Source organism: Stenella coeruleoalba, assembly GCF_951394435.1.
Source record: "Stenella coeruleoalba genome assembly, chromosome: 5".
Lineage (NCBI taxonomy): Eukaryota > Metazoa > Chordata > Mammalia > Artiodactyla > Delphinidae > Stenella > Stenella coeruleoalba.
This window is the reverse complement of record NC_137150.1, coordinates 135,693,594-135,719,809: the sequence shown is the minus strand read 5'-3', so window position 1 is coordinate 135,719,809 and position 26,216 is coordinate 135,693,594. Positions and strand designations below refer to the sequence as shown.

Genomic DNA, 26,216 nt, shown 5'->3' with positions numbered 1-26,216 from the left:
GCCCGGGTAGAGAGGCTTTGCTGTCAATCGGTGATGAACCAGAGAAGTAGCCTGAAAAAGCTTCTGGTGCAAGTGCATTTATCACCAGCAGACGCCATCTCTGGGGAAAGCTTTCTTCTCATGATTTCCCAATCCTGGCTGTGCCTCAAATCACCAGAGGAGCCTTAAAGAATCCCGATGTTCAGACTGGGCCCCAGACCAAGGAGGGCAGGACCTGGGTGTTGATCTCCGGCAGGTCTTTGGGGGACTTCAAGGTTGAGAACCACTGGTCAAAACAGCTGCTACTTGACATTTTTAAACGTCTTCATGTTGAACGTGACCCACACCTGCACTATTACAACTCTGCATGGATTCACCTCCCAGCTCTCCACGTGGTAAATCATCCCACTTGCCACTTTCCCGTGTAGAGAGAGGCAGACTCTTTTTCTGGTTAACTGGGTTGTGGATTAGCAACAAGCTGACGCTCCTCTCCAGCTCTCTTCTTTGCTGCTGACCTGAGCTGACAAGAGTGTGTTCTTCCATCGTCAGCGGCTCCCTGCCAGAGCCTGGACCTGCGGGTCCCAAACTTGCCCTCTGATTTGGTTCAGACAGGGAAGGGGTCCTGGGTGTAGCCTCACCTGCGAGACTCACCGTGTTCATCGTGCCAGAGGAACAGCATCGAGGGCCATGAAATCATCTGTAAACTCCTCAACGTGAAGCAGCCGCACCAGCTTCTAGGGCTCCACCCATCACCACCTGTTGGTCACATCACCAGAGTCTCCTGCGCTAAGAGGAGACTCCAAACGTGGGAGGCCTCCTGCAGCGACAGCACGTCATACGTCTCAGCCCATGAGTCCGGTCTGCTCCCAAGAGGGAAAGGACCATGCCAGCATCCCAGGGACCGAGAGCAGAGGCACAGACTGCTAAGGAAAGGTACTTTTTTTGCTTTGAAAAATCAGTCTAAGAAGTTAACCTATTTGGATACCAAAGTGTATCTAAAGTAAAATCTCAACTCTCGCCCCCTCCCCAAAATAAAATAACATTAGCAAAAACAGAAATTTTAAGGAAATATGCCGAAACAGTAACAAGGGTTCCCTCTGGTGGTGAGATGGGTGATTTCCACCTCCAACGCGTTTTTTCTACTTCACTCTTTACTAACTTTCTAGACTGTGCATTACCACCTTTAAAATCAGAAAGCAAACATAACAAACTTCCAAAAGTTAATCAACTATTTAGAAGCTAAAGTGATCTAATAATCAAACACTCTAAAATTCAACAGAATAAACCTTCTCGAACCACCTTCTCTAATTCTAGCTGTGGAAGGAGTCCACCCATAAAGTGTCTGTACTTTCACACAAGTATTCCAAGGGGGGGCATTTACTGATTTCCACACTAGGTAACATTGAACTGTTCCAGTCTCAGAAACTCATCAAAAAGAGAATTTAGTCTATTAAAATGTTCACATATCTGAGGTAAAAATGTGTGCTAAATACAACAGCCAACATATTTCTGGAGAAAATCGGTCCACGCGTATCTTCTGTTACAGAAATCCATTTTCTAGTGTCCGTCAGGCTCTGTCTGATTCCACTGGTCTCAGGTGTGTTTGGTCTCGCCCCTCTCTGGGCACACGGGGGTCCCCAGACCTAGCAGCCTTCAGGCACATGACAGGTCTCATCAGGGGTCCAGACCTTGGGGACCTTCTCTGTGCTCACTGAGTCTCGGCCGCTTAAGCTCCGGGGGACTGACCTGAAGGTCTCCAGGCATCTCTAAGATGTAAGCACACACAGGGTGGACAAGTGAGTGAAGACGTCTTTAAGTTAAGAGCTGACGTTTACAAACTGAATTTCATGCGCAGACAAGGAACCGAACTGCCTGGCCAGGTCCTCTATGGATCTAAGGAGAAGGTCTACCCCAGTGGTTCTCAACCCGGGGCAACTGTGCCTCTCGAGGGACAGTGGGCAGTGTCTGACGACATTTTAGAGCGTCACAAGTCGGGGCAGGGGATGGGTGCCAGCACCCAGGGGCACTGCTAATCATCCTGCACCCACAGCGCAGCCCCAGAGCGAGGAATGACCTGCCCAGATGCCAACACTGCCGAGGCTGAGAACCAGCCCGGCTCTACCCGTCTCCCAAATCCACCGTATGCCTAGCAGGGAGCACCTTGGCGGGAGGGTGGGCTCCTGGATGAGAATACACACGCAATCAGTGGGTTTAAACGACAGGCCTGGTGAGATGCATCCTTGCTTTCTCAGAACTACTTCAAGTTAGGTGGTGCTCATTTCCAAAAGAGATGGTATTCTATTTTTAATTATACTAAACCAGTAAGAGTATCACTTACCTGATTGAATTTCTTCTGTGGAAGGGCTGGAAATTATGCTGGTTGGTATAGAATTCAGTGGAGTATCTGTCTTTAAGGGTATTAAGTTTATTCTCCTTGATTAAAAAAAGAAGTAAAAGGCCATTAGTATCATCGGAATGGTTTGCATACAATACCAAATGTCAAAGGAAACATGTAAAACTTTCAGCTCATATCATGCAAGGCATTAAATATAATGTCAATATGCCCCCTTGCTTAGTAACTAAGGATCATGTATTAAGTTAAACCATCACATAAATAAGAGTCAGCTTAAACCGTAACCAGTCATCTAAGTTTCAAAACCCGTGTTTTCTGAACTACCAATGACATGCTAAACACTCTGCTAGATGTTTCCTACATAAGCCTATCAGACATGGCTTCCAGTATGGAAAGCTCCAAAATATAGATGGTTCTTTTTTAAAATCCACAGTCTTAATTCTCAACAACTATTTTTTTTTAAATTATAACTGCAAGAAGCTCGCAAGAAATTAAGAGGGGAAAAACTTTAATACCGAAAATGTTTCAAAGAACACTTTTCCCCTCCCTTCCCCCACTTAAAAATAAATTTTAAAAACATTGCTAGGGACTTCCGTGGTAGCACAGTGGTTAAGAATTCGCCTGCCAATGCAGTCGACACAGGTTCAATCCCTGGTCCAGGAAGATCCCACATGCCGCGGAGCAACTAAGCCTGTGCTCCACAACTAGTGAGCCTGCAATCTAGAGCCCACGAGCCACAGCTACTGAGCCCGAGTGCCTAGAGCCTGTGCTCCGCAACAAGAGAAGCCACCGCAATGAGAAGCCCGCGCACCGCAACAAAGAGCTGCCCCCGCTCGCCGCAACTAGAGAAAGCCCGCATGCAGCAACAAAGACCCAATGCAGCCAAAAATAAATAAATAAATTTTCAAAAAACATTGCTAGTCTGTAGGAAGAGATACAGAAAGAGCCCAGCATTACACCTAAACCACATTATGGATCCGCCAATGAAGTCGCGTGAACGTGGCAGAGCGTGTGGGAGGCGTGCAGTGCTCCCCTCATCCCCCCGCCACGGCCCCTTCCCCAGGCCGCCTCCCAGTGTTGGGCGGTGGGCCGGGGAGAAGGCTGTGTGCAGGATCACAGGTGTCCAGGGAAGGAAGCCTGGAGGCCAGCTGCTGCCTGACGACAGGGGCCATGCTGGGCAGTTCTGTCCGCTCTGCAGTGCCAGCCGTGAGCTCGGGCACATTCACCAGCCAGACGGGCATGAACAGGGGAGAAAACAACAGCAGCACCACCTGGAGGCTATTCAGACCCGAGGTGCCGCTCACCATGATCCAGTCTGCTGGACACGCCAAAACCCCGTGGAGGAGGTGCTCCTTTGACTTCCTACCTATTGTAAGTGCCTGTTACCGTCTGGGCAGGAGAACACGGGTAGAGAACGGGGACACGCTTCCTGCCCTGGGGGGCCTGTACTCTAACTAGGGAAACAGAAGCATAAATCAAACACCTGCTGTCGAATGCGATGTGTTGTGACACAGAAAAGGGCTGAAGGGACATCCAAATGGGTCTTCTGGGAGGACTCTAGTGTCACCCAGCGGAGCAGGTGTCCAGGGCGTCCCCAGAGGGTGGAGGCACAGAGGCCTCCAAAGGCAGAGCGTGCCCTGGGGACCTGACGTCAGAGCACGCGGGACGAAGGAGAGTGAGGGGTCACCGTGCTGGATGGCAGGCTGCCACAGAGCCGGTGACGGGCCGGGCGAAGAGCCGGGACCTCACCCGACGGGGAGGAAATGGAGCCAACAGAGGTCTGTAAGCAAGGAAGCGGTACTCTCAGGTCTGACGTTAGGAAACATCTGTCTGGCAGCTGTGTGGGATTTCACCTATGCGAGGGGCTTTCGGCTTATCCTGTCTTTTGACAAGGCAAGGCAGCTTCTGTTCCCATCACAGCGCTCACCGGGGTGTTGACTTGCTCCAGGCCTGCAGCGTGTTCAGAGTGACCCTCCGGGATGCGTGGGCTTTCACATTCTGACTGCCGGGCTGCAGGGTCTTCTCCTCTGAGGGCCCTGCCAGGAAGCCTCTGGCACCGGGAGCGGTCACAGGGGTGTCCTTGGCCGCCGTGGGGGCCGGAGACTGTTTCGCCTGAGGGGGCGTTGCAGAGGGGCTGCTGGGGTCCCGGACTCTGCTGCTGGGGGTTCCCTCTCCCAGCCTGGGTCCTGGCGAAGACCCTGGGTGTGTCTGACTCTTGGTTTTCTTCGCTGTATCGGGAGTTCTCACACACACAACTGGCTTCTCTTTCAAGCGAATTCCGAGCTCATCCTTCTCGAACGTCACGAAGGAACAGTAACCATCCGTGGAAGAGATGGCCAGGAAGGCCCCGTCGCTGGACCTGCATTCCCGAAACAGAATAGAAAGCGAAAAACTTTACCGAAGTCTACAGGCCACTCTTAGCACCCTCATCACTGGTGAGGAAATGGAAGTTCAAGCAAACTCACAAGCTTTGTCTGAAGGCAAAGCCGTCAAGGGAAAAACACGGCTGAGAAAGGATCTGTGCGGGCTCCTCCCTCACGCCCTTTCCCTCCCAACCCACCCCTGCTTCGTCATCAAATTCACCGGAATAAAGGTGAGATGACCTTTTTTTTTTTTCTTTTTTTTTCCCTCCAAGATAAAAAGAAGATGAGGGCTTCCCTGGTGGCGCAGTGGTTGAGAATCCGCCTGCTGATGCAGGGGACACGGGTGCATGCCCCGGTCCGGGAGGATCCCACATGCCGCGGAGCAGCTGGGCCCGTGAGCCATGGCCGCTGAGCCTGCGCGTCCGGAGCCTGTGCTCCGCGGCGGGAGAGGCCACAACAGTGAGAGGCCCGCGTACCGCAAAAAAAAATTTTTTAATAAATAAATAAATAAAAAGAAGATGAAAAGAAGATAAAGAGTGATAAAGAGCAAGAACTAGATGGTAGGTGGCCAGGCCCAGCCTGGGCCCGAGCACACAGTGGAGACAGAACTGGGAGCCCAGGGGTGCTGAGAACCCCAGGCAGAAAGGTGAGGGCAAAGTGACCCCTCAGGACGGGCACAGTTCTGGGGCCCCTCCTTGTCTGCGCAGCAGGGGCCCGCATGTGTGGGCTTCCTCCCAGAGGGCCTGGCGAGTCCCCACAACACCAGGGACCCCGGGCCTCCCCTTGGTTTATGAGAAATAGATGAACCACATCACAGTCTGCACGGCATCAACACCCACTGCAGTCACAACAGGAAGCAGTACTTTAGCAAGTTAGAAACAGCTTTCCTTTTTACATTGATTCCTTTAAAAAAACTGGTAAATAAGGGCCAAAAAAGCCAACTGTAGGATGAAATGCTCCCTGACCTGAGGGGCAACTCCAGGGGAATGTACGCTGTCTCCCCCATCCACTCACCAGGAAATATCACTCAGGGTGTGGTAATGTATGTTAGACACGTAACCAAACGGGAACAGCTGCTGGGTGTCGTACAAAAGCACAGAGTCTTCAGAAGCCACAGCAAACACCAAGCGGTAGGGCAGGCTCACCAGCTCCACACCTGGCTCTGGTGACAGGCGAAATCAGGAACAGAAAGTCAAACAAGCAAAAGCAAAGTTCCCAAAGAAAACAAATTTTCCCCAAAAGCCCTCTCCCCAGGGACGTAAGTGATGTAACTTTACTAAATGCTTTACGGAAGAATTCAGTTTTTGTATTATTTTATATAGGAATATAAGAATTAAGGAGACCCATGCAGGAACCAATGAGGACACTGTGTTATGATTCAACACTCATGGGAACCTGCGGTTCAAAAGGAAGAGAAGAGGGCTTCCCTGGTGGCGCAGTGGTTGAGAGTCCACCTGCCGATGCAGGGGACACGGGTTCATGCCCCGGTCCGGGAAGATCCCACGTGCCGCAGAGCGGCTGGGCCCGTGAGCCATGGCCGCTGAGCCTGCGCGTCCGGAGCCTGCGCTCCGCAACGGGAGAGGCCACAGCAGTGAGAGGCCCGCGTAGTGCAAAAAAATAAAATAAAATAAAATAAAATTTAAAAAAAAAGAAGAGAAGAAAAAGTTGTGTGAATGAGGCAAGTCACCCTGAGGGGTCACCGCCTGCTAAGGAAACATCAGGGTCACGTAGAAGCATCTCATGAAGTGATGTTTTAATGCTGTCAAGTTAATCATAGTCATTCACATAAAGGATTAGAAACTTAAAAACAGCTTCTGCGTCCGGCCATGTAGTAACAGAGACCTGACTGACCCTTCACCTGAAACAATTAAAATACCAGGCAAAATACTGAAACGGGTTTTTTTTAAGACACTGTCCATTAGGCCATGAAGAACAGCAATCCCTCAGAGACAGGAAGCGAGAGAGGTGAGCCCTACGATCACCTCCGTTTACTGCCTGGAGTTTCCAGGCCCAGCAGAGGTGGAGGGAACGCAGGCGGCGCCTGGCAGATGCCCTGAGCTGGGAGGCCAGGAGGCCCAGGCGACTGGAGCGTGCGGGTGGAGGGGCAGAGCCAGAGCCCCAGGGGCCTCGAGCCTTCAGCTGAGTGCTGACCAGTGCCGCACGCGGGAAAACTAGCCAGGGCCGGAGCGAGGGCCACGGGAAAGAGAGAGCCGTCCCTAAGGAAACCGTAAGCAAAACGAAAAGACTATCTACATGGGAGAAAATATTTGTAAATGATGTGACCAACAAGGGCTTAATTTCCAAAATATATAAACAGCTCATAACAACTCAACAACAAAAAAAACCAACCAACCCTATCCAAAAATGGGCAGAAGACCTAACAGACATTTCTCCAGAGAAGACATACAAATGGCCAACAGGCACATGAAAAGATGCTCAACATCGCTAATTATTAGAGAAATGCAAATCAACACTACAATGAGGTACCACCTCACACCAGTCAGAATGGCCATCATCAAAAAATCTACAAACAATAAATGCTGGAGAGGGTGTGGAGAAAAGAGAACCCTCCTACACTGTTGGTGGGAATGTAAGTTGGTACAGCCACTACGGAAAACAGTATGGAGGTTCCTCAAAAAACTAAAAATAGAACTACCATATGATCCAGCAATCCCACTCCTGGGCATATACCCAGACAAAACTATAATTCAAAAAGATGCATGCACCCCTATGTTCATAGCAGCACTATTCACAATAGCCAAGACATGGAAACAATCTACATGTCCACTGACAGATGAATGGATAAAGAAGATGTGCCCCCCCACACACACACAATGGAATACTACTCAACCATAAAAAAGAACAAAATAATGCCATTTGCAGCAACATGGATGCAACTAGAGATTATCACACTAAGTGAAGTCAGAAAGAGAAAGACAAATACCATATGATATCACTTACATGTGGAATCTAAAGTATGACACAAATGAACCTATCAGTGAAACAGATACAGAATCACGGACATAGAGAACAGACTGGTGGTTCCCAATGGGGAGGGGGTCGGGGAGGGATGGAGTGGGAGACTGGAGTTAGCAGATGTAAGCTTTTTTATATAGAATGGATAAACAACAAGGTCCTACGTATAGCACAGAGAACTATGTTCAATATCCTATGATAAACCATAACAGAAAAGAATATTAAAAAAGAATGTATATATGTATAACTGAATCACTTTGCTGTACAGCAGTAATTAACATGACACTGTAAATCAACTATACTTCAATAAAATTAGTTAATTAATTTTTTTTAATAAAAGAGCCACCCCTGAAGCTCACACAAGGCTAGAAACAGCACATGTTCCCACCAGCGAGAGTGGAAAACCGCCCACTTCATGGGCATCAATTAGAGCATCCAGGCGGCTCTGCCTCCGTAGTGAAGAGATTAGCCCTAGACTAAATGCCCCTGTGATCCCACCTGACAAAGCCTAACAGCAAGACCCCTAAGACGCAAAGTGTTTCCAAGCAACCTCACTGCATCCCAGAATAAAGCTCAAGGATATTTATAAGGATGAAAATATATCCGGCATCCACTAAGGTAAAATCCACAATGTCTAATAAAAAATTATCAGATGGACTTCCCTGGTGGCGCAGTGCTTAGGAATCCGCCTGCCAATGCAGGGGACACGGGTTCGATCCCCGTTCCGGGAAGATTCCACATGCCGTGGAGCAACTAAGCCCGTGCGCCACAGCTACTGAGCCTGCGCTCTAGAGCCCACGAGCCACAACTACTGAAGCCCACGCGCCTAGACCCCGTGCCCTGCAAAAAGAGAAGCCACCGCAATGAGAAGCCCGCGAACAGCAACGAAGAGCAGCCCCCACTCGATGCAACTAGAGAAAGCCCGCGCGCAGCAACGAAGACCCAATGCAGCCAAAAATAAATTAATTAATTACTTTTAAAAAAATTATCAGGCATTCCAAGAAGCAGAAAAATATGACCCATAATGAGGAAGAAAAAATCCATCAAAACCAATCCTTTGTACACAAAGCCATTAAAAGAGTTATTGTAACAAGTGTATTCCACGCGTTCAAGAGGCAAGAGGGAAGGTGTAAAGCAGAGGTACGTGAGGAGGACCCAAGCTGAACTCCAGAAGTTCTAGACTACACCGTCACAGAGAGAAAATACACTGGCTGGCACGAAGGGCAGGTGACACGGAAGAGCAGTGAACTCAAAACAAGCTGTAGGAACTATCCAGAGAGGAAAGAAACACGTAACAGCATCAGTAAGCCACGGGTAAACTTCAAACCGTCCAATACGTGTGTAGCTGGAGCCCCTGAAGAAGAGGAGAGAGAGGGGGGATGACAGAAAAAGTATCTGAAGAAATAACTGGCCAAGTTCTCCAAATTTGATGAAAACTATAAACTCGTAAATCTAAGAAGTTCAATGAACCCCAAGCACAAGAAACATAAAGAAAACGGCAGCAGGCACACCGTAATCAGATTGCTGAAAGCCAACTGATAAAGAGAAAAATCTTAAAAGCAGCCGGAGGTGGAAAAACAGTGAAACAAAAATCCAATTCATATAATTTTCCCATAATTTTCACTGCATAGGAAATCACTAATAAATGACATTCAACCTCCTTCAGTAGAGAAACAAAGCTAGTATTTTTAGCCCTTTAAAGTTGCTTGCAGCAAAGAAAGTGTATTCTAGACAACGCAAAATCTGACACGTATTTTGATAACATCAGTCTTTGCTCTCAAGACTGACCAAACTGAACCAACCCACATACTCACCTCTCCCCACCCACCCTGGTGACCTGCCTCAGAGAACGTGACACACCCCTGTGGCTCTAAGGTACCTGCTTCCACCACTGGCCTCAGCTCAAAGTAGACGGGGCAGCAGCGGACAGCGAGCGTCGCCTTCCCAGGACACGGAAGATGGGCGATAGGCCTGCAAGATGAATCGTGGTTTTGCAAAAAAGCACCGTCACTCAACAAAAGCAAAAAGAAAGGGTAAACATTTCAAATATTTCTTCAATTACATACCTTTTAAGATTTTTCCTGGAGAAAACATAAGTTGTATTTGTTACGTTTTCACCCGATTCCACACATCCAGCTGGGGAAGCAGTAGAGGAAGGCAAGGCCATGTGTTATTAAACTGTTCATCAGCAAAGACACATGAGCATCAGTTCTGGTTTGTAAAAGATTCTCCCCGGAACATTATTACCTGGACAATGTTTCTGTGACTGAGGACAAATGCAAACACCCTGTCCCTGCCTGGGCTCAGCCCTTTACTCCAGTTCTACCCACCTGTCACCTCCCCAAGGGGCTCAGCTGCCCCAGAGCCCCTTCCAGGCCTGGGTGGGAAGAACATAAAGCAGGGAGCCCTGACCACAGCAGACCTTTGCCTGCGAATCCAGCCAATTCCTGCTAGTGAAGTGCTATGATCAGACCCCTGGCTCTCTGTCCCCTGGATTGACCTCAGTTGCCACCCAAAACCTGAGACTCAGGCCTTTTCCCATCAGCCTGATGGAGCCCAAAGGCTGCCAGGAGACCAGCCCTCTGCTGACATCTCCAGCCCCTGCAGAAGCTGCCTTTGCCCTGGGGAGCAGCCCACATCTGAGAGCCCTTCTACACTCACCTCAGGCTGTACTCAAAACCAGGTCAGATCCTGTTGGAGAATGACCGTCACACACAGTTGCTCTTGGGAACATCTCCCTGTTTTACGTTAACATTTCCACACACACACACACACACACACACACACACACACACGTATGTAATCTTCCATGTGACCATTTCATACCCGCTGGGGGGGGGCAGCAGACACAGCCAGTAGTCTTTCTACTCTCTTCCCATCTCACCCCATCCTTCCAACCCCAAGTAATCCATTTTAACAAACCATCAGGTCATTCTGTATTTCCCCCATGCTCACATAATTGTTCCAACCAGTTATAACTCAATCGCTGGTATATTCATATGGTGGGTTTTTTAAATCTATTTTACAGAATGGGGTATTATTTATACTTTTGCTCATTTTGCTTTTCTCAGTCAATCACTCATGACAGTTAACCTGCGTGACACTAATGTACCCTTTCTTCAGTAGCTACCTACTATGCACTGGTCTGAAAATACCGCAATTTATTCACCCGTTCTCTGTTAACGAGTATTGTTTTGTTTTTGTTTTTTTACAACTAAGAGCCATGCTTGGACTTCCCTGGTGGCACAGTGGTTAGGAATCTGCCTGCCAATGCAGTGGACACGGGTTTGAGCCCTGGTCCAGGAAGATCCCACATGCTGCGGAGCAACTAAGCCCGTGCACCACAACTACGGAGCCTGCACTCTAGAGCCCGCGAGCCACGGCTGCTGAGCCCACGCGCCACAACTACTGAAGCCTGCGCACCTAGAGCCCGTGCTCCGCAACAGGAGAGGCCACTGCAATGAGAGGCCCGCGCACCACAGCGAAGAGTAGCCCCTGCTTGCCACAGCTACAGAAAGCCTGTGCGCAGCAACGAAGACCCAACACAGACAAAAATAAATAAATAAAATAATTAATTTTAAAAAAGAGAAAAGTGTCATTAAAAAAAAAGCTATGCTTGCAATAAACATCCTTGGACATACACTCTTATGTACTGTTTTCATTTCTTAAGGAAGTGAATGTCAGACAAGGGGCGGATTGGCTGAAGAGTACATGCATTAAACGGTTACCAGACTGCCTTCCCAAAAGGCCCTAACAATCCACACTCCCTCCAGCAACAGCCATACACATGCCCATCAGCGACAGATATTTTCACGTTTTTCCAGCCTGAAATGAATAAAGGGATACCTACTGATGTCACATTAACCTGCGTTGCCTTGACTGTCGGGTTTCCGAACACCTCTCCGTGTGTGCCAGTTTTGCACCAGATTTGCTCTTCTATGAGCCGCCTTGTTGTACCTTTCTCTCGTTTTTCTCTTTTGGGTTTTTCTCCTTTTGTCTTTTTGTTCTTCTTGCCAATTTGGAAGAGCCATTGTATAGGATGTCTGTCAGCGCTCTCGTTTCTGTACCATAACCATTATTTTCCAGTCCCATCATACGACTACTGATTTTGCTTACTGCGTCTTTTGCCATACAAAAGCTCTACATTCAAATACAGCAAAGTAGGTCTATCATTTAAGAGCTGCTGGGTTTCCAGTCTTAGTTTGGTCTTCCCCAGTCCTAGTTTGGTCTTCCCCAGTCCTAGAATGTCCTCCTAGATTTTCTTGCAAGAGTTTTACATTTTTACCATTTTTAAGTATTGAATTCACCTGCAGTTTATTTTATTTATTTATTTTTAAAATATATTTATTTTATTTATTTATTTTTGGCTGCACTGGGTCTTTGTTCCTGTACATGGGCTTTCTCTAGTTGTGGTGAGCGAGGGCTACTCTTCACTGTGGTGTGCGGGCTTCTTATTGCAGTGGCTTCTCTTGTTGTGGAGCACGGGCTCTAGGTGTGTGGGCTTCAGTAGTTGGGGCACGCGGGCTCAGTAGTTGTGGCTCGCGGGCTCTAGAGTGCAGGCTCAGTAGTTGTGGTGCACAGGCTTAGTTGGTCCACGGCATGTGGGATCTTCCCGGACCAGGGCTCAAACCCGTGTCCCCTGCATTGGCAGGTGGATTCTTAACCACTGAGCCACCAAGGAAGCCCACCTTATCCATCTGATAAGCTAAGAGTCCAATCTAATTTTTTTCCAGACAGCTGGACACTCCAGAACCATTCACTCAATAATCCATTCTTCCCACTGAAATACCACTCAGGTCACCTATTAAATTCCCTTTTATCCCAGAATCTATTTCTGGATTCTCTGTTCTGATCCACTAAGCTGTATGTTTATTCCTATACCAATACCATACTGATTTGATAACAATAGCACTACAGAATCTCTGACATTTAGACAGGAAAATGCCTGCTCAAGTATTATTCTTATCTTTCATACTTTTTTACTATTCCTTGCATTTACTCTCCTAAACAAATCCGAGATGTCATCCAATTAAAAAACCAAAAAACCTAAACAAACCAACAACAAAAAAAACCTTAAATGGGATCCTAATTGGAAATCAATTATCATGTTAATTTTTAGAACACGAAATATCTCTATTTGTTCAGAACTTGTTTTATAACCATCAATAAGACCTTCTAGTCTTCTTCATAAAGGCTCTATGCCTTATTAAATTTTTTCCTATGCATTTCCATGTCTTCTGCGTTTTGCACTGTTACGAATGGAACAATTATCCTTTTCACATTTCTAAGTACTTATTCTACTGTAGCAGATACAGATTTTATGTATTTTATAATATCTATCCACCTTATCAAATTCTTTTTTTTATTCTGAGAGTATTTTTTAAATCTCTTGGATTTTCTAGAAACACAAACCTATCACAAAGTTTTATTTCTTCCAATCTCTGTAATTTCATTTCCTGCATTTATTAACACCACCAAGAATAATAATGGTGGCAGCAGATAACCTATCTGGTACCCGATTTTAAATGAAAATATTTTTGGAGCTGCCATTTAGGAAAGGACCTGCTACTGAGTTTAGTAAACAACTTTCAATATACTTAAGCAACTACTTATTCTTGGTCCTGGGACCCCCCCCCAGGCCAATGTCATTCCCACGTGTTCCCCAATTTCCTTTTACAGCCCAACCCACACATGTGTGTATGATTCACACACTCTTGGGGTCTCCTCTGCCCAGCCTGGCTGGGACACTTAGTGGCAAACCTGACCTGTGCCCTCCCGTTTGGCCCAGCCCCGGGTCATGTCATCGTATCATACACAGGATGGTATCTGAGCCATGGAGAGCAGGGGACGGTCTCCTCTGAGACCATGTTGGCAACAGCACTGCCCTGGATAATCCTGCTGGACTCAACCTCTCACCCTCCTGCTGAAAATGACCCTGACGTGTCCTTGCTGATTCTGCTGACCTGTCAGACTTGACCACTACACTCCCACAAGTTATTCCAACCAGACTTGTCTGTGCCTAGACCCTGTCACAACAGGCTGCTTCATTAAGAATAAAAATGATAAAGGCACTTTATCATTAGTTTTAGAACGATGACCTCCACATACATGTCTAGGGAAAAGGCACTCATTAAAATTTTTTTTAAGTTGAATTTGCCTAAGGGAGTATGTTTATCACTCTAGTCTAGTGGCTCCCAAACTTGTCTGTACATTAAAATCACTAGAAATCTTTTTAAAATTCCAAAACCCAGACCACACACTCCAAACCAATTAAAACACAATCTCTGGGAGTGGGACCCAGGTACCAGCACTTTTTGAAGCTCCCTGGAGGTTTCAATGTGCGGACAAGTTGGGGACCACTGCTTTCATCAGAATTCCCTGAGCTGCAAAGAGCATCACAAAATCAGGAGCACAGACACCACCACCGCTGCTCTCATGCCCTTAAATCAAAAGCTTTGTTAAACACACCTGGTGTGAGCAGCAAAGATCCATCAGGAGTGAAACTAAGTCTACGAAAGAATGATTTCATGCTGTCGTCATGGAACATCCGGTAACTTCTCGCCTGCGGCACACAGAGTCTAAACGTTATTCCAAACCTTCGCATTCACAATAAAGGCTTACCAATTCCTATTTTTTTCTCTACACGTTGTCATTTCTTACTGACATAATAATAAATGAAACTGAAATAAATTACATATCAAATAATCACGCAAGTCTGCAAGGGCAATCACTCGTGAACTGATCTCCCATTTTTGTTAAGGAAAGCTGTGTGTGTGTGTGTGTGTGTGTGTGTCTACGTGTCTGTGTGGTTCTATACTTATTATACAAATAACCCTCTGTAAGAGCACACACCACACTGTCAACAGTGGTCTGTCTGGGGAATGAGACCGGGAAAAGGCAGGAAGGTGACTAGGAGCCCTTTGCTTGTTATCTGTGTGTTTATATTTAGAATCTCCAACCGAATGAACCCTTTTTAAAAAGAAAATAGTAATCCTATCATCTTTTCAGACAACATTTCTTGAACACCTGTGTGGAACAGTTTTTGCTACCATGCGCTGACACTTTATGAACACTAAGCATTTAATCCTCAACCAGGCGTGACCCTCCTAACTACCCATGTGACCTCTCAGCGCCGGCCAGCTCACAAAGCCCACTCTGCCTCACGTGCTGTCCCAGGACTGGATTTGCACCTCATCTCTGCTTTGGTTTTTGTTGTTGTTGTTTGTTTTTAACTTTATTGAAGCAGAGTTGATTTACAATGCTGTGCTAACTCCTACTGTACGGCAAAGAGACTCAGTTATACATGTGTATATTCTTCTCCATATTCTTTTCCCGTCTGGCTTATCACAAGACATTGAATACAGTTCCCTGTGCTACACAGTAGGACCTTGTTGTTTATCCGCTTTGTTATAGTAACCAACTTGCTCCCTTTCACCTACTAGGATTAGAGTGCTATCTTCATTTACCAGTTCTTTCAAAAATCAAAATCCTTTCCATTCCTGAGTACCAGCCCGATGGCCAGAGAGTCCCCCTCCACCTGCCAAGAAGGTGTATCGTCGGTGCTGGATCCACCTGCCTTCCTGTTGCCTAGTGCTGTGGTCTTCCTAGTCAGTGGTTCCTGAACCTCACTGCACCTCAGACTGTGAGGGCCCTGCCTGCTTCAAGCCAAGTGAATCACAGCTCTTGGGGTCGGGCCCAGGCACCCATATTTTTACATGCTTCCCAGGTGACTCCATAGTTCAGCCAGGGTTGGAAACACTGTCCTCCACCATCACCTCTCCCCTGGCCCCCAGACGTCCACACCTCCGTACAGGCCAGCCCAGACCACCACACTGAGACTTGGTGGTCTAAGAGGAAGTCATATTGCAGTTCAGGTGTCGGGTCCTGGAAACCAGGGGTTTAGCTACGAGCGATGGAGGAGCTCACAACTTCCTAAGTCCCAACTACAGTACGGCTAAGATGGAATGTCAAAACATTTTGTACCTCTCCTTCAGCCCCTACTCCAGACAGCATCTTTGAGACATTAAAAGCCACACGTTTCTTCAGTGTGCTGTACACCCTCAGGATCCTAAATAAAGAAGAAAAGTCTGATTTATCTCTTCTAGTAAACGAATTATGTTTCACAGAGAAACAATCTATTACCAGAACTGAAGATTGCTTCAACAACTTTTGGCCTGCAAAACCACTGACCAATGACTTTCACACTTAACTGAATGACAGAGGCAAATATTAACAACCAGAAGGATATCACTAACTAAGTGGGGAAATACGTCATAATTTCATTCTCTATTGAATGTTTCAACTTGTCAATGGACATAAACTTGTAAGCCTGGCCTTATTTTTCAGGTCTTGGGCATCTGGCTTAGTGGCCATCTGTATGACTGCAGTGAAGTTTATTTTGTGTGGAACGGTCTCGCCCTCAGGGATTTGCAGGAGTAAGGAAAGCGGCAGCAAGTAAATTGGTTGTTGGTAGTTCATATTATTCCCTGAGCTAATCAAATTGTTTCACTCCTGACTGCCTGAATAAAACACATATACCAGGGGACTTCCCTGGCAGTCCAGTGGTTAGGACTCTGTGCTTACCACTGCAGGGGGCACAGGTGCAATCCCTGGTCAGGGAACTAAGATCCCACAAGCCACTCGGCATGGCCACACAAAAAAAGAACAAAAAAACCCACGTATACCAGAAAATAAATGACATTTGGAATGTTACAGGAGATTCTATGAAAAATAAACACTTCCTTAGTGCTTTCATTCCAGCACCATTTGAAATTCAGTTTGTTATAGTTAAAAGTAGTTGGATAAATATTATAAAGGAATATTATGACTGGTGAGTGATATGCTTGGCAGCCCTGGTTTTTTTTTTTTTTTTTAATTTTTTGTTCCAGGAACACAATTAAATTATTGTGTTTAGGGCTTCCCTGGTGGTGCAGTGGTTAAGAATCCACCTGCCAATGCAGAGGACACGGGTTCGAGCCCTGGTCCGGGAAGATCCCACATGCCGTGGAGCAACTAAGCCCATGTGCCACAACTACTGAGCCCGCACTCTAGAGCCTGTGAACCACAACTACTGAGCCCACGTGCCACAACTACTGAAGCCCGCGTGCCCAGAGCCCGTGCTCCGCGACATGAGAAGTCACCGCAATGAGAAGCCCGTGCACCGCAACGAAGAGTAGCCCCCACTAGCCATAGCTAGAGAAAGCCCAAGCGCAATAACGGAGACCCAACGCAGCCAAAAATAAAATTAATTAATTAAAAAAATATATATTGTGTTTAAATGTACCAGTAAACACAGCAACAAGACCTCCTTTCAGAGAAGACAAAATATCTTATTTTCATATTAATTTAAATGGAGTTGTTAAAATCACTATAGCAGTAAACTCTAATAAAAAAAATGAAATAACTATCCAACCCTACCACTAGTTATCTCTTCTTGCTTAAGTCGTATTTATAAAAGACTTTTTCTTTAAAAGTTGCCCAAGAAGTTTAAATTTAATTCAAAGCTATTTCTGCATTCACTCACCCACTCAATAAAGATTTATTAAGTACTAACTTCGTGTAAGGCTCTTGTCCTAATTAGTTGCCAATTTCTTATTATGCTGTAAGAATAGCAGTAAAACAAAACGCTTTATACGAAACCAAGAATGAAAGAATCAAAGCCAGACTGTGGCTTACATTGGTTAAGCTGTAACAAAAATACCTCTGAAGAAAATTTCAAGCAAACAGAGGTGAAAACAACTTGCCAAATACTAACTTACCTGTCACAGCTCAGGGTAGCAACATACTGACCCAAAGGATCCCAGGTTACTCCTTGTACATAACTTTTATGTTCATTAAAAATTGAGATCTTTTGTCCTACGAATAAAGCACACAACACACACATTACCAAAACCCACTAATGCACAAATGGTATAAACTACAATTTAAGTATTGTTCCTTTATGCCGTTCCATAATTCAGCAGTTGGTAACTTAGACTCTACCAAACTCCACGTCAGGCTCTGGGGACCAAAGATGACTTCACATGGCCCCTCGTCCCAGGGAGCTCACAGCTCACGGTGGGGACAGACCCACCACCAGCATGCGCACTGTGACACGACGCAGAGAAGAGGGCAGCTAACAAAGCCGGGGTGAGGTCGAGGAGTGAGCTCAGAGTTTGGTTCTCCAGGTCAGGCAGGATACATGGGGCCGATGAGGAGAGAAGAAGGTATTCTGAGCAAATCCACGGGGTGAAAGTCAGTTTAGGCCACTGGAGCAGTGACAAGTAGCCGAGACCGCTGGTGTGTGCAAGACCCTCGTGTGCAAGGAAACGGTTCTGGGGGTTCATGGTGTGGCTCAGAGCAACGCTGAGCTGGGAAGGGACCTGCATTATAAAGATGAAACTGAGGGTTGAAGAGAGCACAGAGAAGTGTCACTAGTTAGGAGGTGACAGCAGACCAGGTGAGAGATGAGGGCCTGAACCAGAGCATTGTGACTAGGGATGGGAAAAGGGCTTTGGGGGAAACATTTAGAAGATAAAACCAGCAGCACACAGAGATTGCCCGGATAAAAAGAGGAGGGAGTTAGGAAGCCTTGGCCAGTCTTAAAAAAACAAAACCCAGGGAATTCCCTGGCGGTCCAGTGGTTAAGACTCTGCACTTCCACTGCAAGGGGCGGGTTCAATCCCTGGTTGGGGAACTAAAATCCTACATGCCGCATGATGAGGCCAAAAAAAACAAAACCCCAAACCTTCTTCTCTGGGGAGCGGTCTACACCCCATCACTCGCTCTCCCGACCACTCACTCAACCCTCTGCCGTGGGCTCCCTCCCGCTCCTTGCCTGCCCCACCCTGGCCCTGAAGTCGCTGGTGACCTGCCGGTGACTTTACACACTGCACAAATGTCAGGCTAACTTTCCTTCCCCCTCCCCTTCTTGAAGGCCTTTAGGGGAGTCTGCTGAGATTAAGGTGGCCAGGGGTGAAGAAGAAGGCTAAGGAGACCTACGGAGGTTTGGGGGAGCTGCCGGGGAGAACAGGAGTGGGATCGAACCTCACAAGCAAAAGGGGTTGGGACCCCAGGACCCCATCGGAGGCTGGTGAGGACGAATTTATAGCGGCCCAATATGCAGGGTGGCCGGTTTGTGACCAGCTGTGCTCAGCCCGGGACCAGGAGACTGTCAGTATTGTAGCACCAATCCTGGGCTGGGGTTTTCTTGGTACCGTCGGGTGAAAGAAAAGGGTCTATGTACATAAATGATCCCCTTGGGGAGCAAAGTGGAGAGAGAAAATAAGAGGTCAGACGGGCCGGCAGAGCAGGAATCGAGAGGGCTCAGGGGACCTGAGGGCTCTAGCAGGAAGCAGGGGTGCTGAGGGGCCTGAAGGAGGCGTCTTGTCAGGAGAGCAGGACGCCTGGCTACGACGTCACTGTCAGAGCACTTAAGTGACAGGCCTTCAAAGAAGCCCAGCTGCAGAACAGTGGACTGGCCGACAGGACAAGCGTGGATCAAGCGGGCGTTCTTTCTAAAGGGCCACCTTGAAGATTATGACACAGACTTTGGAGGAACTAAGGTGATGGGCAGAAGGAATCACAGCATGTGAACTTCCATAAATAAAAACGTACCGACTCTAAACAATTTTGCCCACATTACACGTTAAGAAAAAAAAAACGATGGAGGCCTAGGACGTGGTCTTGATTTCCACGCTCCTCAAAACCGCTCCTCCCCCCCACCCCGCTACCTGCTGTGCTGTCCTAGGAGAGTTTGCCACATGCCAGCCAATGACATCTTTTTAAAACATAAGTAAGGGACTTCCCTGGTGGCCCAGTGGGTAAGACTCCGCACTCCCAAGGCAGGGGGCCCGGGTTCGATCCCTAGTCGGGGAACTAGATCCCGCACGCGTGCCGCAACTAAGACCCGGCGCAGCCAAAATAAATACGTAAATAAATAAATAAATATTTTTTAAAAAATAAGCGAAATCACATTAGTCTACTGCTTAAAACCCATCAGCAGCACGTGGTCACACCTTGGTTACAATCTGAGACCCGACCCTGTGGCCAGGACCCACCACCCTCCAGCCTCAGGTCCCCCCTCCCTCCTGCTCCAGCCGTCCGGTGATTTCCTGCTCCTGGGACACAAGCAGCAGCTCCGGCCGCCGGGCCTCTGCACATGCCGTTCCCATGAAATAATGCACACGGCTTGCTCCCCGGATTCATTCCAGTCTCTGTTCAAACTCCACAAGCTCAGAGAAGCCTTCCCAGATCACCCTATCACTCCCGGACCCCTTCAGAGCGCTATCACTTCCTGGCATCATACGTTTGTGTATTCGTCTGACACCCCACTAGGACGTAGCCATTGTATTCACGCATCCTCCAGCACCTGCAAGAGTGCCCAGCCTGCTGGCAGTGTTCAAGATCGTTACAACTGGCTTCAGGGGGTGCTGATGGAGTGTCAACAGACACTGAAATTACCCAACACACGGCCAGATTTGGGAAAAAGAAGACAGTGACACTGGTCCTCCCCATTGCTGAGTGTCTGGGATTGATAAGAAAGAGCATGACGGAAATGAGGCAAGAGAGAGGACGCTTCAGCTGGACCGCACAGAACGAAGAACAGAGGCCTCTACAGCGTGGATGAAAACTGGGCTGATGCAGTGCTGACACCACAGGGGATGCCAATGCCGCTGCCTGACTCCCGACCTGGGCACTTGGGTTGCAGGAGAATCAGCAGATAAAGAAGAAGAGAAGAGGTTTGGGAGAAGACATCAAGCTTGAGTACAGGACTGCAGGGGGTAAAAGTGGTCAGGCGTCAGCCACCACTGGCTTTTGGCATTTCACTGCTATTTTCATCCTACGGTAACTTCTTACATGTTTATTGTCCCCTCAACCAGTGAACAGGTTCTTTCAAAGCAGTGAGGTGTCCTTGGCTTGCCTTGATGTCCCGAAATGGAAACCTGATCCCACCGACCCCAACATCGAGCATGCAATGCCTCACTGATTATGACTTGCTAACTTCCCGAGACCCTAAGTTCCAGGACGACAGGGATCAGCCGTATGCCGCCCCGCCGGCCCCGTCATGTCTGCACCCCCAGGCGTGTGCGATCTACCTTGCTTTGGCACCAGCAACTCATGACACCACTGCTAAGCCTCATACATTCTGACTTGGCCCTTAAAAATGCAGTGGATCCATGGCATATGGGGCTAATCCCTAACCTGTCCTGCCAAACACCTATTCCAGTTCACTAAAAAAACTCCTCTGAAGCCTTTAAAGGTTCGGCTTTTTAGACACTCAGAATAGTCCTTCCCCCGATAATAACAAAAACATATCAGCTACCTTTACTGACATCCCATATGATGGCCGTGTTATCCACAGAGGCAGAAGCCATTAAATTCCCATCGGTTGCCCAGCAAATATCATACACATCTTCTAAGTGGCCCCTAGAATCCAAAGAGGAGAAAAAGCAATTCTTGTCTCAAGGAGAGAAAAAATTGTCAAAAATTTAAAAGCACACTCAGGGACCATACATTACAGTGGGACTTTAGGAATTTCCACTAGAGCTATATTAGCTATAGCTATAAACTACTACCTTCAAGGATATTTGTATCTTTAAAATTGATTCAAGTTTACTAAGGAAAATTTTATAAGACAAACTAAGAAAATCCATTTTAATCATATTTTTATCTTTTAAACTATGCCCGTATTACTGTCTTGCATAAGTAAAAGTTTTAAGTGAGCTATAAAAGTCAAAATGTGGGCTTCCCTGGTGGTGCAGTGGTTGGGAGTCCGCCTGCCGATGCAGGGGACACGGGTTCGTGCCCTGGTCCGGGAAGATCCCACATGCCGCGGAGCGGCTGGGCCCATGAGCCATGGCCGCTGAGCCTGCGCGTCCGGAGCCTGTGCTCCGCAACGGGAGAGGCCACAACAGGTCATAAGGATAAATCCCTCCCAGGCCCCTCCCGAGGTTACCTCAGTGTTTTTACGACAGTCCAGTTCTCCTTGTTCAGCTGAGCCTCATCATCATCCTGAAAAGCGATCTGTTCTGGTTCCTTGTTATCATTCACCTTCCACAGAAGAATGACAGCATCTGTGGAGCGAGTCAGTTAAAGATAAGCCACGCTTTACAAAGCATGGCTCCTTCACTTCTGGATTTTTAGGGTATTAAATAATATCTTCGTTGTTCAATAGACACTATGGCCACAAGGATTTACGTCTAAGAATTGGGGCAGGAAAAGCAAATTTGCCTTCCGAACAAAAACTCCAAAATCAAACTCATACCAGATCAGAGCTATACAAGGTCTCCTTAAACAGAAGTGTCCCCAGGCCAGCAAAACACTACTGCAAAGCGACTGACTACATTAACAAATCCACAGGCATAACCTGTAAGTGGCCGAATAAGGAAACAACAGAGGCACCAACGCAAGGGTTGGCAAATCATTCCTAGCTGTGTAACCTACGGCCAGTCACTTCCCATCTTGATGCCTCAGTCTCCTCACCCGTAAGATGAGAAGGATAACAGTGCCTAGCTCATCAGCTATCGTGAGCATCAAATGAGGCAAATGCATAAAGCACTTACCCCACGATGCCCGGCACATGGTGAGCCCTTGCATGTGTCAGCTGTTAACACCATGGACGTGTCAGATCCCTTAGCGTGATGTCACCAATTGTCTGAGTCCTCTAGCTCCCCACGTTCTGACGCCACGCTCACCACATAACCTTCTGACCAAGACGTGGCTTCCCTTCGAGGAATGCCCGAAGGAGGAGAGTGAAGGAGCCGGTGGTGTGGACACACACGTTCTCTCTCTAAATTAATTGGAATCCGGGGAGCTTGGCTGAGATGAGATTGGCCCTGACGGACCGGCACTCTCCACGTGCTGACTGACTGACAACAGGTTTCCGGGCCCTCGAGGCCAAAGGACCTGGGCTGCCCTGTGCGGCCTCACAGAGGACGGCCCGCCAGCCTCCCCACTGCCCCCTGTGCTGCTGCCACTCCCCACCTCCCCCCTCGACGGAAACACTGGACATCAGGGCACTGAATTCAACCAGGCTTCTTTCCCTCCTTCTTCAAACAACATCTGAGATTTCTTCTTTCTTTTTATTCTGGCTTCTAGACTATCTTAGTTTTAGAGCATGATAAAAAGATTTACTTCTTCTGTATCATTTTATGCCATTTAAGCGCAAGCAGCAAGGGAATTTCCTGGCGGTCCAGTGGTTAGGACTCCGCGCTTCCACTGCAGGGAGCACGGGTTCAATCCCTGGTTGGGGAGCTAAGATCCTGCATGCCGCGTGGCACAGGCAAAAAATAAATAAATTAAAAAAAAAATAAGCACAAGGAGGAAATATGAATCAATCTACTCCCACCAAAGAAACATAATTTAGAGGGTTGTTTAGACTATACTCCCTAAGCCAATTAATTCATTAATTACAGAGAGACATGGAACTGACTGTGATCACTTACAGATGCTAAACTGACAGCCAAACAAGGCCAGGCCAGTTGCCTTGGGACTTAGAATGGTAAGCACCTACCTACTTGTCTCCAATCGGCCCAGTGAGAGCAAGTGGGAAAGCGGCCGTTTTCAAACAGGTCTTCTCAGTTTAAGCTTTGCATCCTCCACCCCTTCACACTCCCCACAACATTATTTTACTAAACTATCTAAATGACAGATTGAGAGGGTCAAGCGACCTCTAAAATAACAAAGTATGTCTAGCTCAAATCTCACTCTTCAATATGAGACACATGGGTATCTGGTTTCTGAAGAATCTTGAAGTACAATACTCACCATCCCCTCCTGATGCTAAAACTTCCCCACTTGGAGAAAAACGCACGACATTGACAGCTTTGGTATGGCGAACAAGATTGGACAAAAATTCAACAATGGCCTTTCCATCTGGTCCTTTTTCTACCTTCCAGATCTGCTGATACGAACACATTCATTCAGAGAAACGTATAGTGAGCACGCACCATACTGTACCGACGAAAACATCACTACGCTGATTTTCAGAAAGAAAATTTAGTCTTTCTTTTGAAATGTAAGAGGAAGGAACTCCTATCTGAAACATAAACCTACAGTCCCATTGCCTCCCACCTCTTTCTTGTGCAAACTGTTTCCCAGGAGGAAACTGGCTCAGGGTTCTACAGCAATGGGCATCCGGTGACATCACCCCAGGAAGAAAGGTGCTCTCCTTTGCTTTCGTTGTTGACTCAAGGCCCTGAGAATTTAGCCCTCTGGGCTACATAACTAAGTAGTGTGTGTCTGTTGACACTCATTATAAATAGAAGAGTGGAGAATGCTGCTTCAATAGTGCTTCCCTGGGCCTTTCTGCCTCGGCCCCATTTACCCTGACAGCGGTGTCCACCCCCGCGGAGGCCAGCCTGTGGATCCTCCCGGCGGCTCCGTGCTGGAAGTCCAGGCTGTACACTGGCTCCTTGTTATGCCAGGCGATCTCACAAGTGATGAGTTTCATCCTCCTGAGTCTTCAAGGGGCAGAATACCGTTCCTCGGGGACCGTTCTTTCTCCAAAGACAGAGGAAAGCTGAAAATCGTCGGTAATGAGGTGAATATTATAGCAGGATCGACGTACTGAGCGCTTAGTAGGAGCCAGGAACTCTGCTAACCGTTAAAAACGCACGCTGCGTTGGGAGAGGATGTTACTGTTGACGTCTGACGTTAACACCTAGCAAGTTTCACCTAAAATGGTTCGCTGAGTCGTGGCTGTTCAGTTTATTCTCCTGCTACCTCCGGAAAAGCAAAATGGGACACCCGGGCAGAGGAAATCAAGGCACCGGGTCGGGCCTGGCTGGGCGCCCGCGCCCGCTTAGTGGAGGATGCCGGGCGAGCCCGGAGAGCTGGGGGCGGGCCGCCTGGGGGAGTGGGCCGCGTGGGAGGGGGTTACCCGGGGAAAGGGGCCGGGACCGCGGGGGAGGGGGCTCTTTGGGGGGAGGAGGCCGCCCAGGGGAGGGGCCTGTCCGGGGAACGGACCGAGGTCGGAGGCGAGAAGGCAGCTCCCTTCCCGCTGGGCCCGGGAAGCCGGGACCGGACCTGCCTGGGAGGAGGCCGCTCGGGGCCGGGGCGGGGATCGGCCGCGCGGACGCGCGCTTTTCAGGAGCTATCCCGGGTCCTCGCGGCCGGCCCTCAGCGAGAGCCTCTCGCCCCCCAGGTCCAGCCGGGAAACCTCGGGGACGCGGAAGCCAGCGCGGGGAAGCCTTACCTATAGGGACGTGGTCAGTCCCCGCGGCCGCCAGCTCCCGCCGCCGCGCGCGCCGCTTCCCGCGCGCTGCAGGCCCCGCCTCCGCATGGGCGGGACTCCCGAGACTCTCCGCCTCCTCGTGGGCGGGACTCCCTGGAGGCCCCGCCCCGCCGCAGAGGCTGGTCCAGCGCCGCGAGTCCTGCGAATCTGGGCTGGATCCCGCGGGTTTATTAATTCCCTGCGGACAGATGCACAGGTGGAAGAAATGGGGAGTCCATCGAGTCATTCGTTCAATCACTTATTCCCTTGTTAATTCATTCTTTTAGGAAACATTTACTGAGCATCTGCTATATGCGGAACCCTGTGCCAGCCCTGGATACACAGTGGAGAGCCAAGCTGACTCAGACTTACCCTCAAGAGAATTTACAGTCCGGTAAAAGGAAAAGAAGAGCCGTCCTGTAGGACAGGTGGGGAGGCTGTAACTCTTGAGACCCGCCCAAGACTACCAAGTCTTTCACTGGTGCAGCGAATATTTCACAGCTGTAACCTGTATCAGGCCCCCGTTTTGGTCACTGGTGTTTCAAACATAAATAAAACACAGAAACAGTCTTCGGGCTTCCTGTCATGTACACAAATAATTATAATTAAAAAATAAAGTGAAAAGGAGTGTGAAAGGAACAATGTGCTCTTACAGTTCTGAGTGCGAGGTTATTTTGAATTTGAAGGCTCAAAGGAAGTTTGAAGAGAAGGGGGCATTTAAAGTGGGCTTCAAGTGATAGAGTTTCGGATGAGCAGCTCTGGGAAATGAGAATTGAAGGTAAAGAAACTCACCGTTGACAACAGAGGCACAAAGGAGGAGCAATGGGACCTGGCAATGAATGGGAAAGGATGGATGGGTCAATGACCCAGAAGCCTTTGGACATGAATAAGCAGGTCATATGCACATAAGTTTCAAAGGCAGTTTCAATTCTCCTTCTAAATTAACTGGAATCCTGGTTGCATACATTACTCTGGGAGCTTCCCTGAGATGAGATTGGCCCGGATAAATGGACAATCTCCTTGTGCTAACAGCAGGTTTCTGGGCCTTCAAGGCCAAGGGGCTTTGTAAAATGAGTGCTACCCTGTGCAACCCTGCAGAAGACAGCTTGCCAGCCTCCCCTAGGTGACTCTCCCACTCTTCACATTTCCCCTCCTCTCTCTCTCTGGATATCTTGGCCCTGAATTCAACCAGGTCTCTTTCTCCTTTTGCAAACAAAAACTGAGATTTTGGGTTTTTTTATATATTTTAAAGATATATATTGGCTCTAGGTCGTTTTGGAGCATTCAAAACTATGTGATTGTTCAGTACCTGGATTGCTTACAGTATACCTCAATTAGCAGATGTGGTTAC

General features: G+C 48.0%; 1 protein-coding gene across 1 annotated transcript; it reads right to left on the bottom strand.

Moving 5' to 3' along the window:
- Positions 1–999: 999 nt before the first annotated feature.
- On the bottom strand, positions 1,000–24,895 carry CHAF1B (chromatin assembly factor 1 subunit B). Its single transcript, XM_079922922.1, has 14 exons — positions 24,848–24,895; positions 23,978–24,172; positions 23,419–23,551; positions 21,608–21,725; positions 20,975–21,078; positions 17,430–17,526; positions 15,655–15,739; positions 14,140–14,233; positions 9,738–9,807; positions 9,551–9,642; positions 5,710–5,857; positions 4,260–4,691; positions 2,318–2,412; positions 1,000–1,745 (listed from the first exon to the last, which is right to left on the bottom strand). The coding sequence occupies exons 2-14, from the start codon at positions 24,101–24,103 to the stop codon at positions 1,654–1,656; spliced, it is 1,686 nt and encodes a 561-aa protein (XP_079779048.1). The 5' UTR covers positions 24,104–24,172; positions 24,848–24,895; the 3' UTR covers positions 1,000–1,653.
- Positions 24,896–26,216: the final 1,321 nt, after the last annotated feature.

Coding starts and splice junctions, on each gene's coding strand:
- CHAF1B (XM_079922922.1), bottom strand. CDS start 24,103: ATGAAACTCATCACTTGTGAGATCGCCTGGCATAACAAGGAGCCAGTG. Junction 23,552..23,977: donor GGGTGGACACCGCTGTCAGG/GTAAATGGGGCC, acceptor TCGTATCAGCAG/ATCTGGAAGGTAGAAAAAGG. Junction 9,643..9,737: donor TCCAGGAAAAATCTTAAAAG/GTATGTAATTGA, acceptor TTCATCTTGCAG/GCCTATCGCCCATCTTCCGT.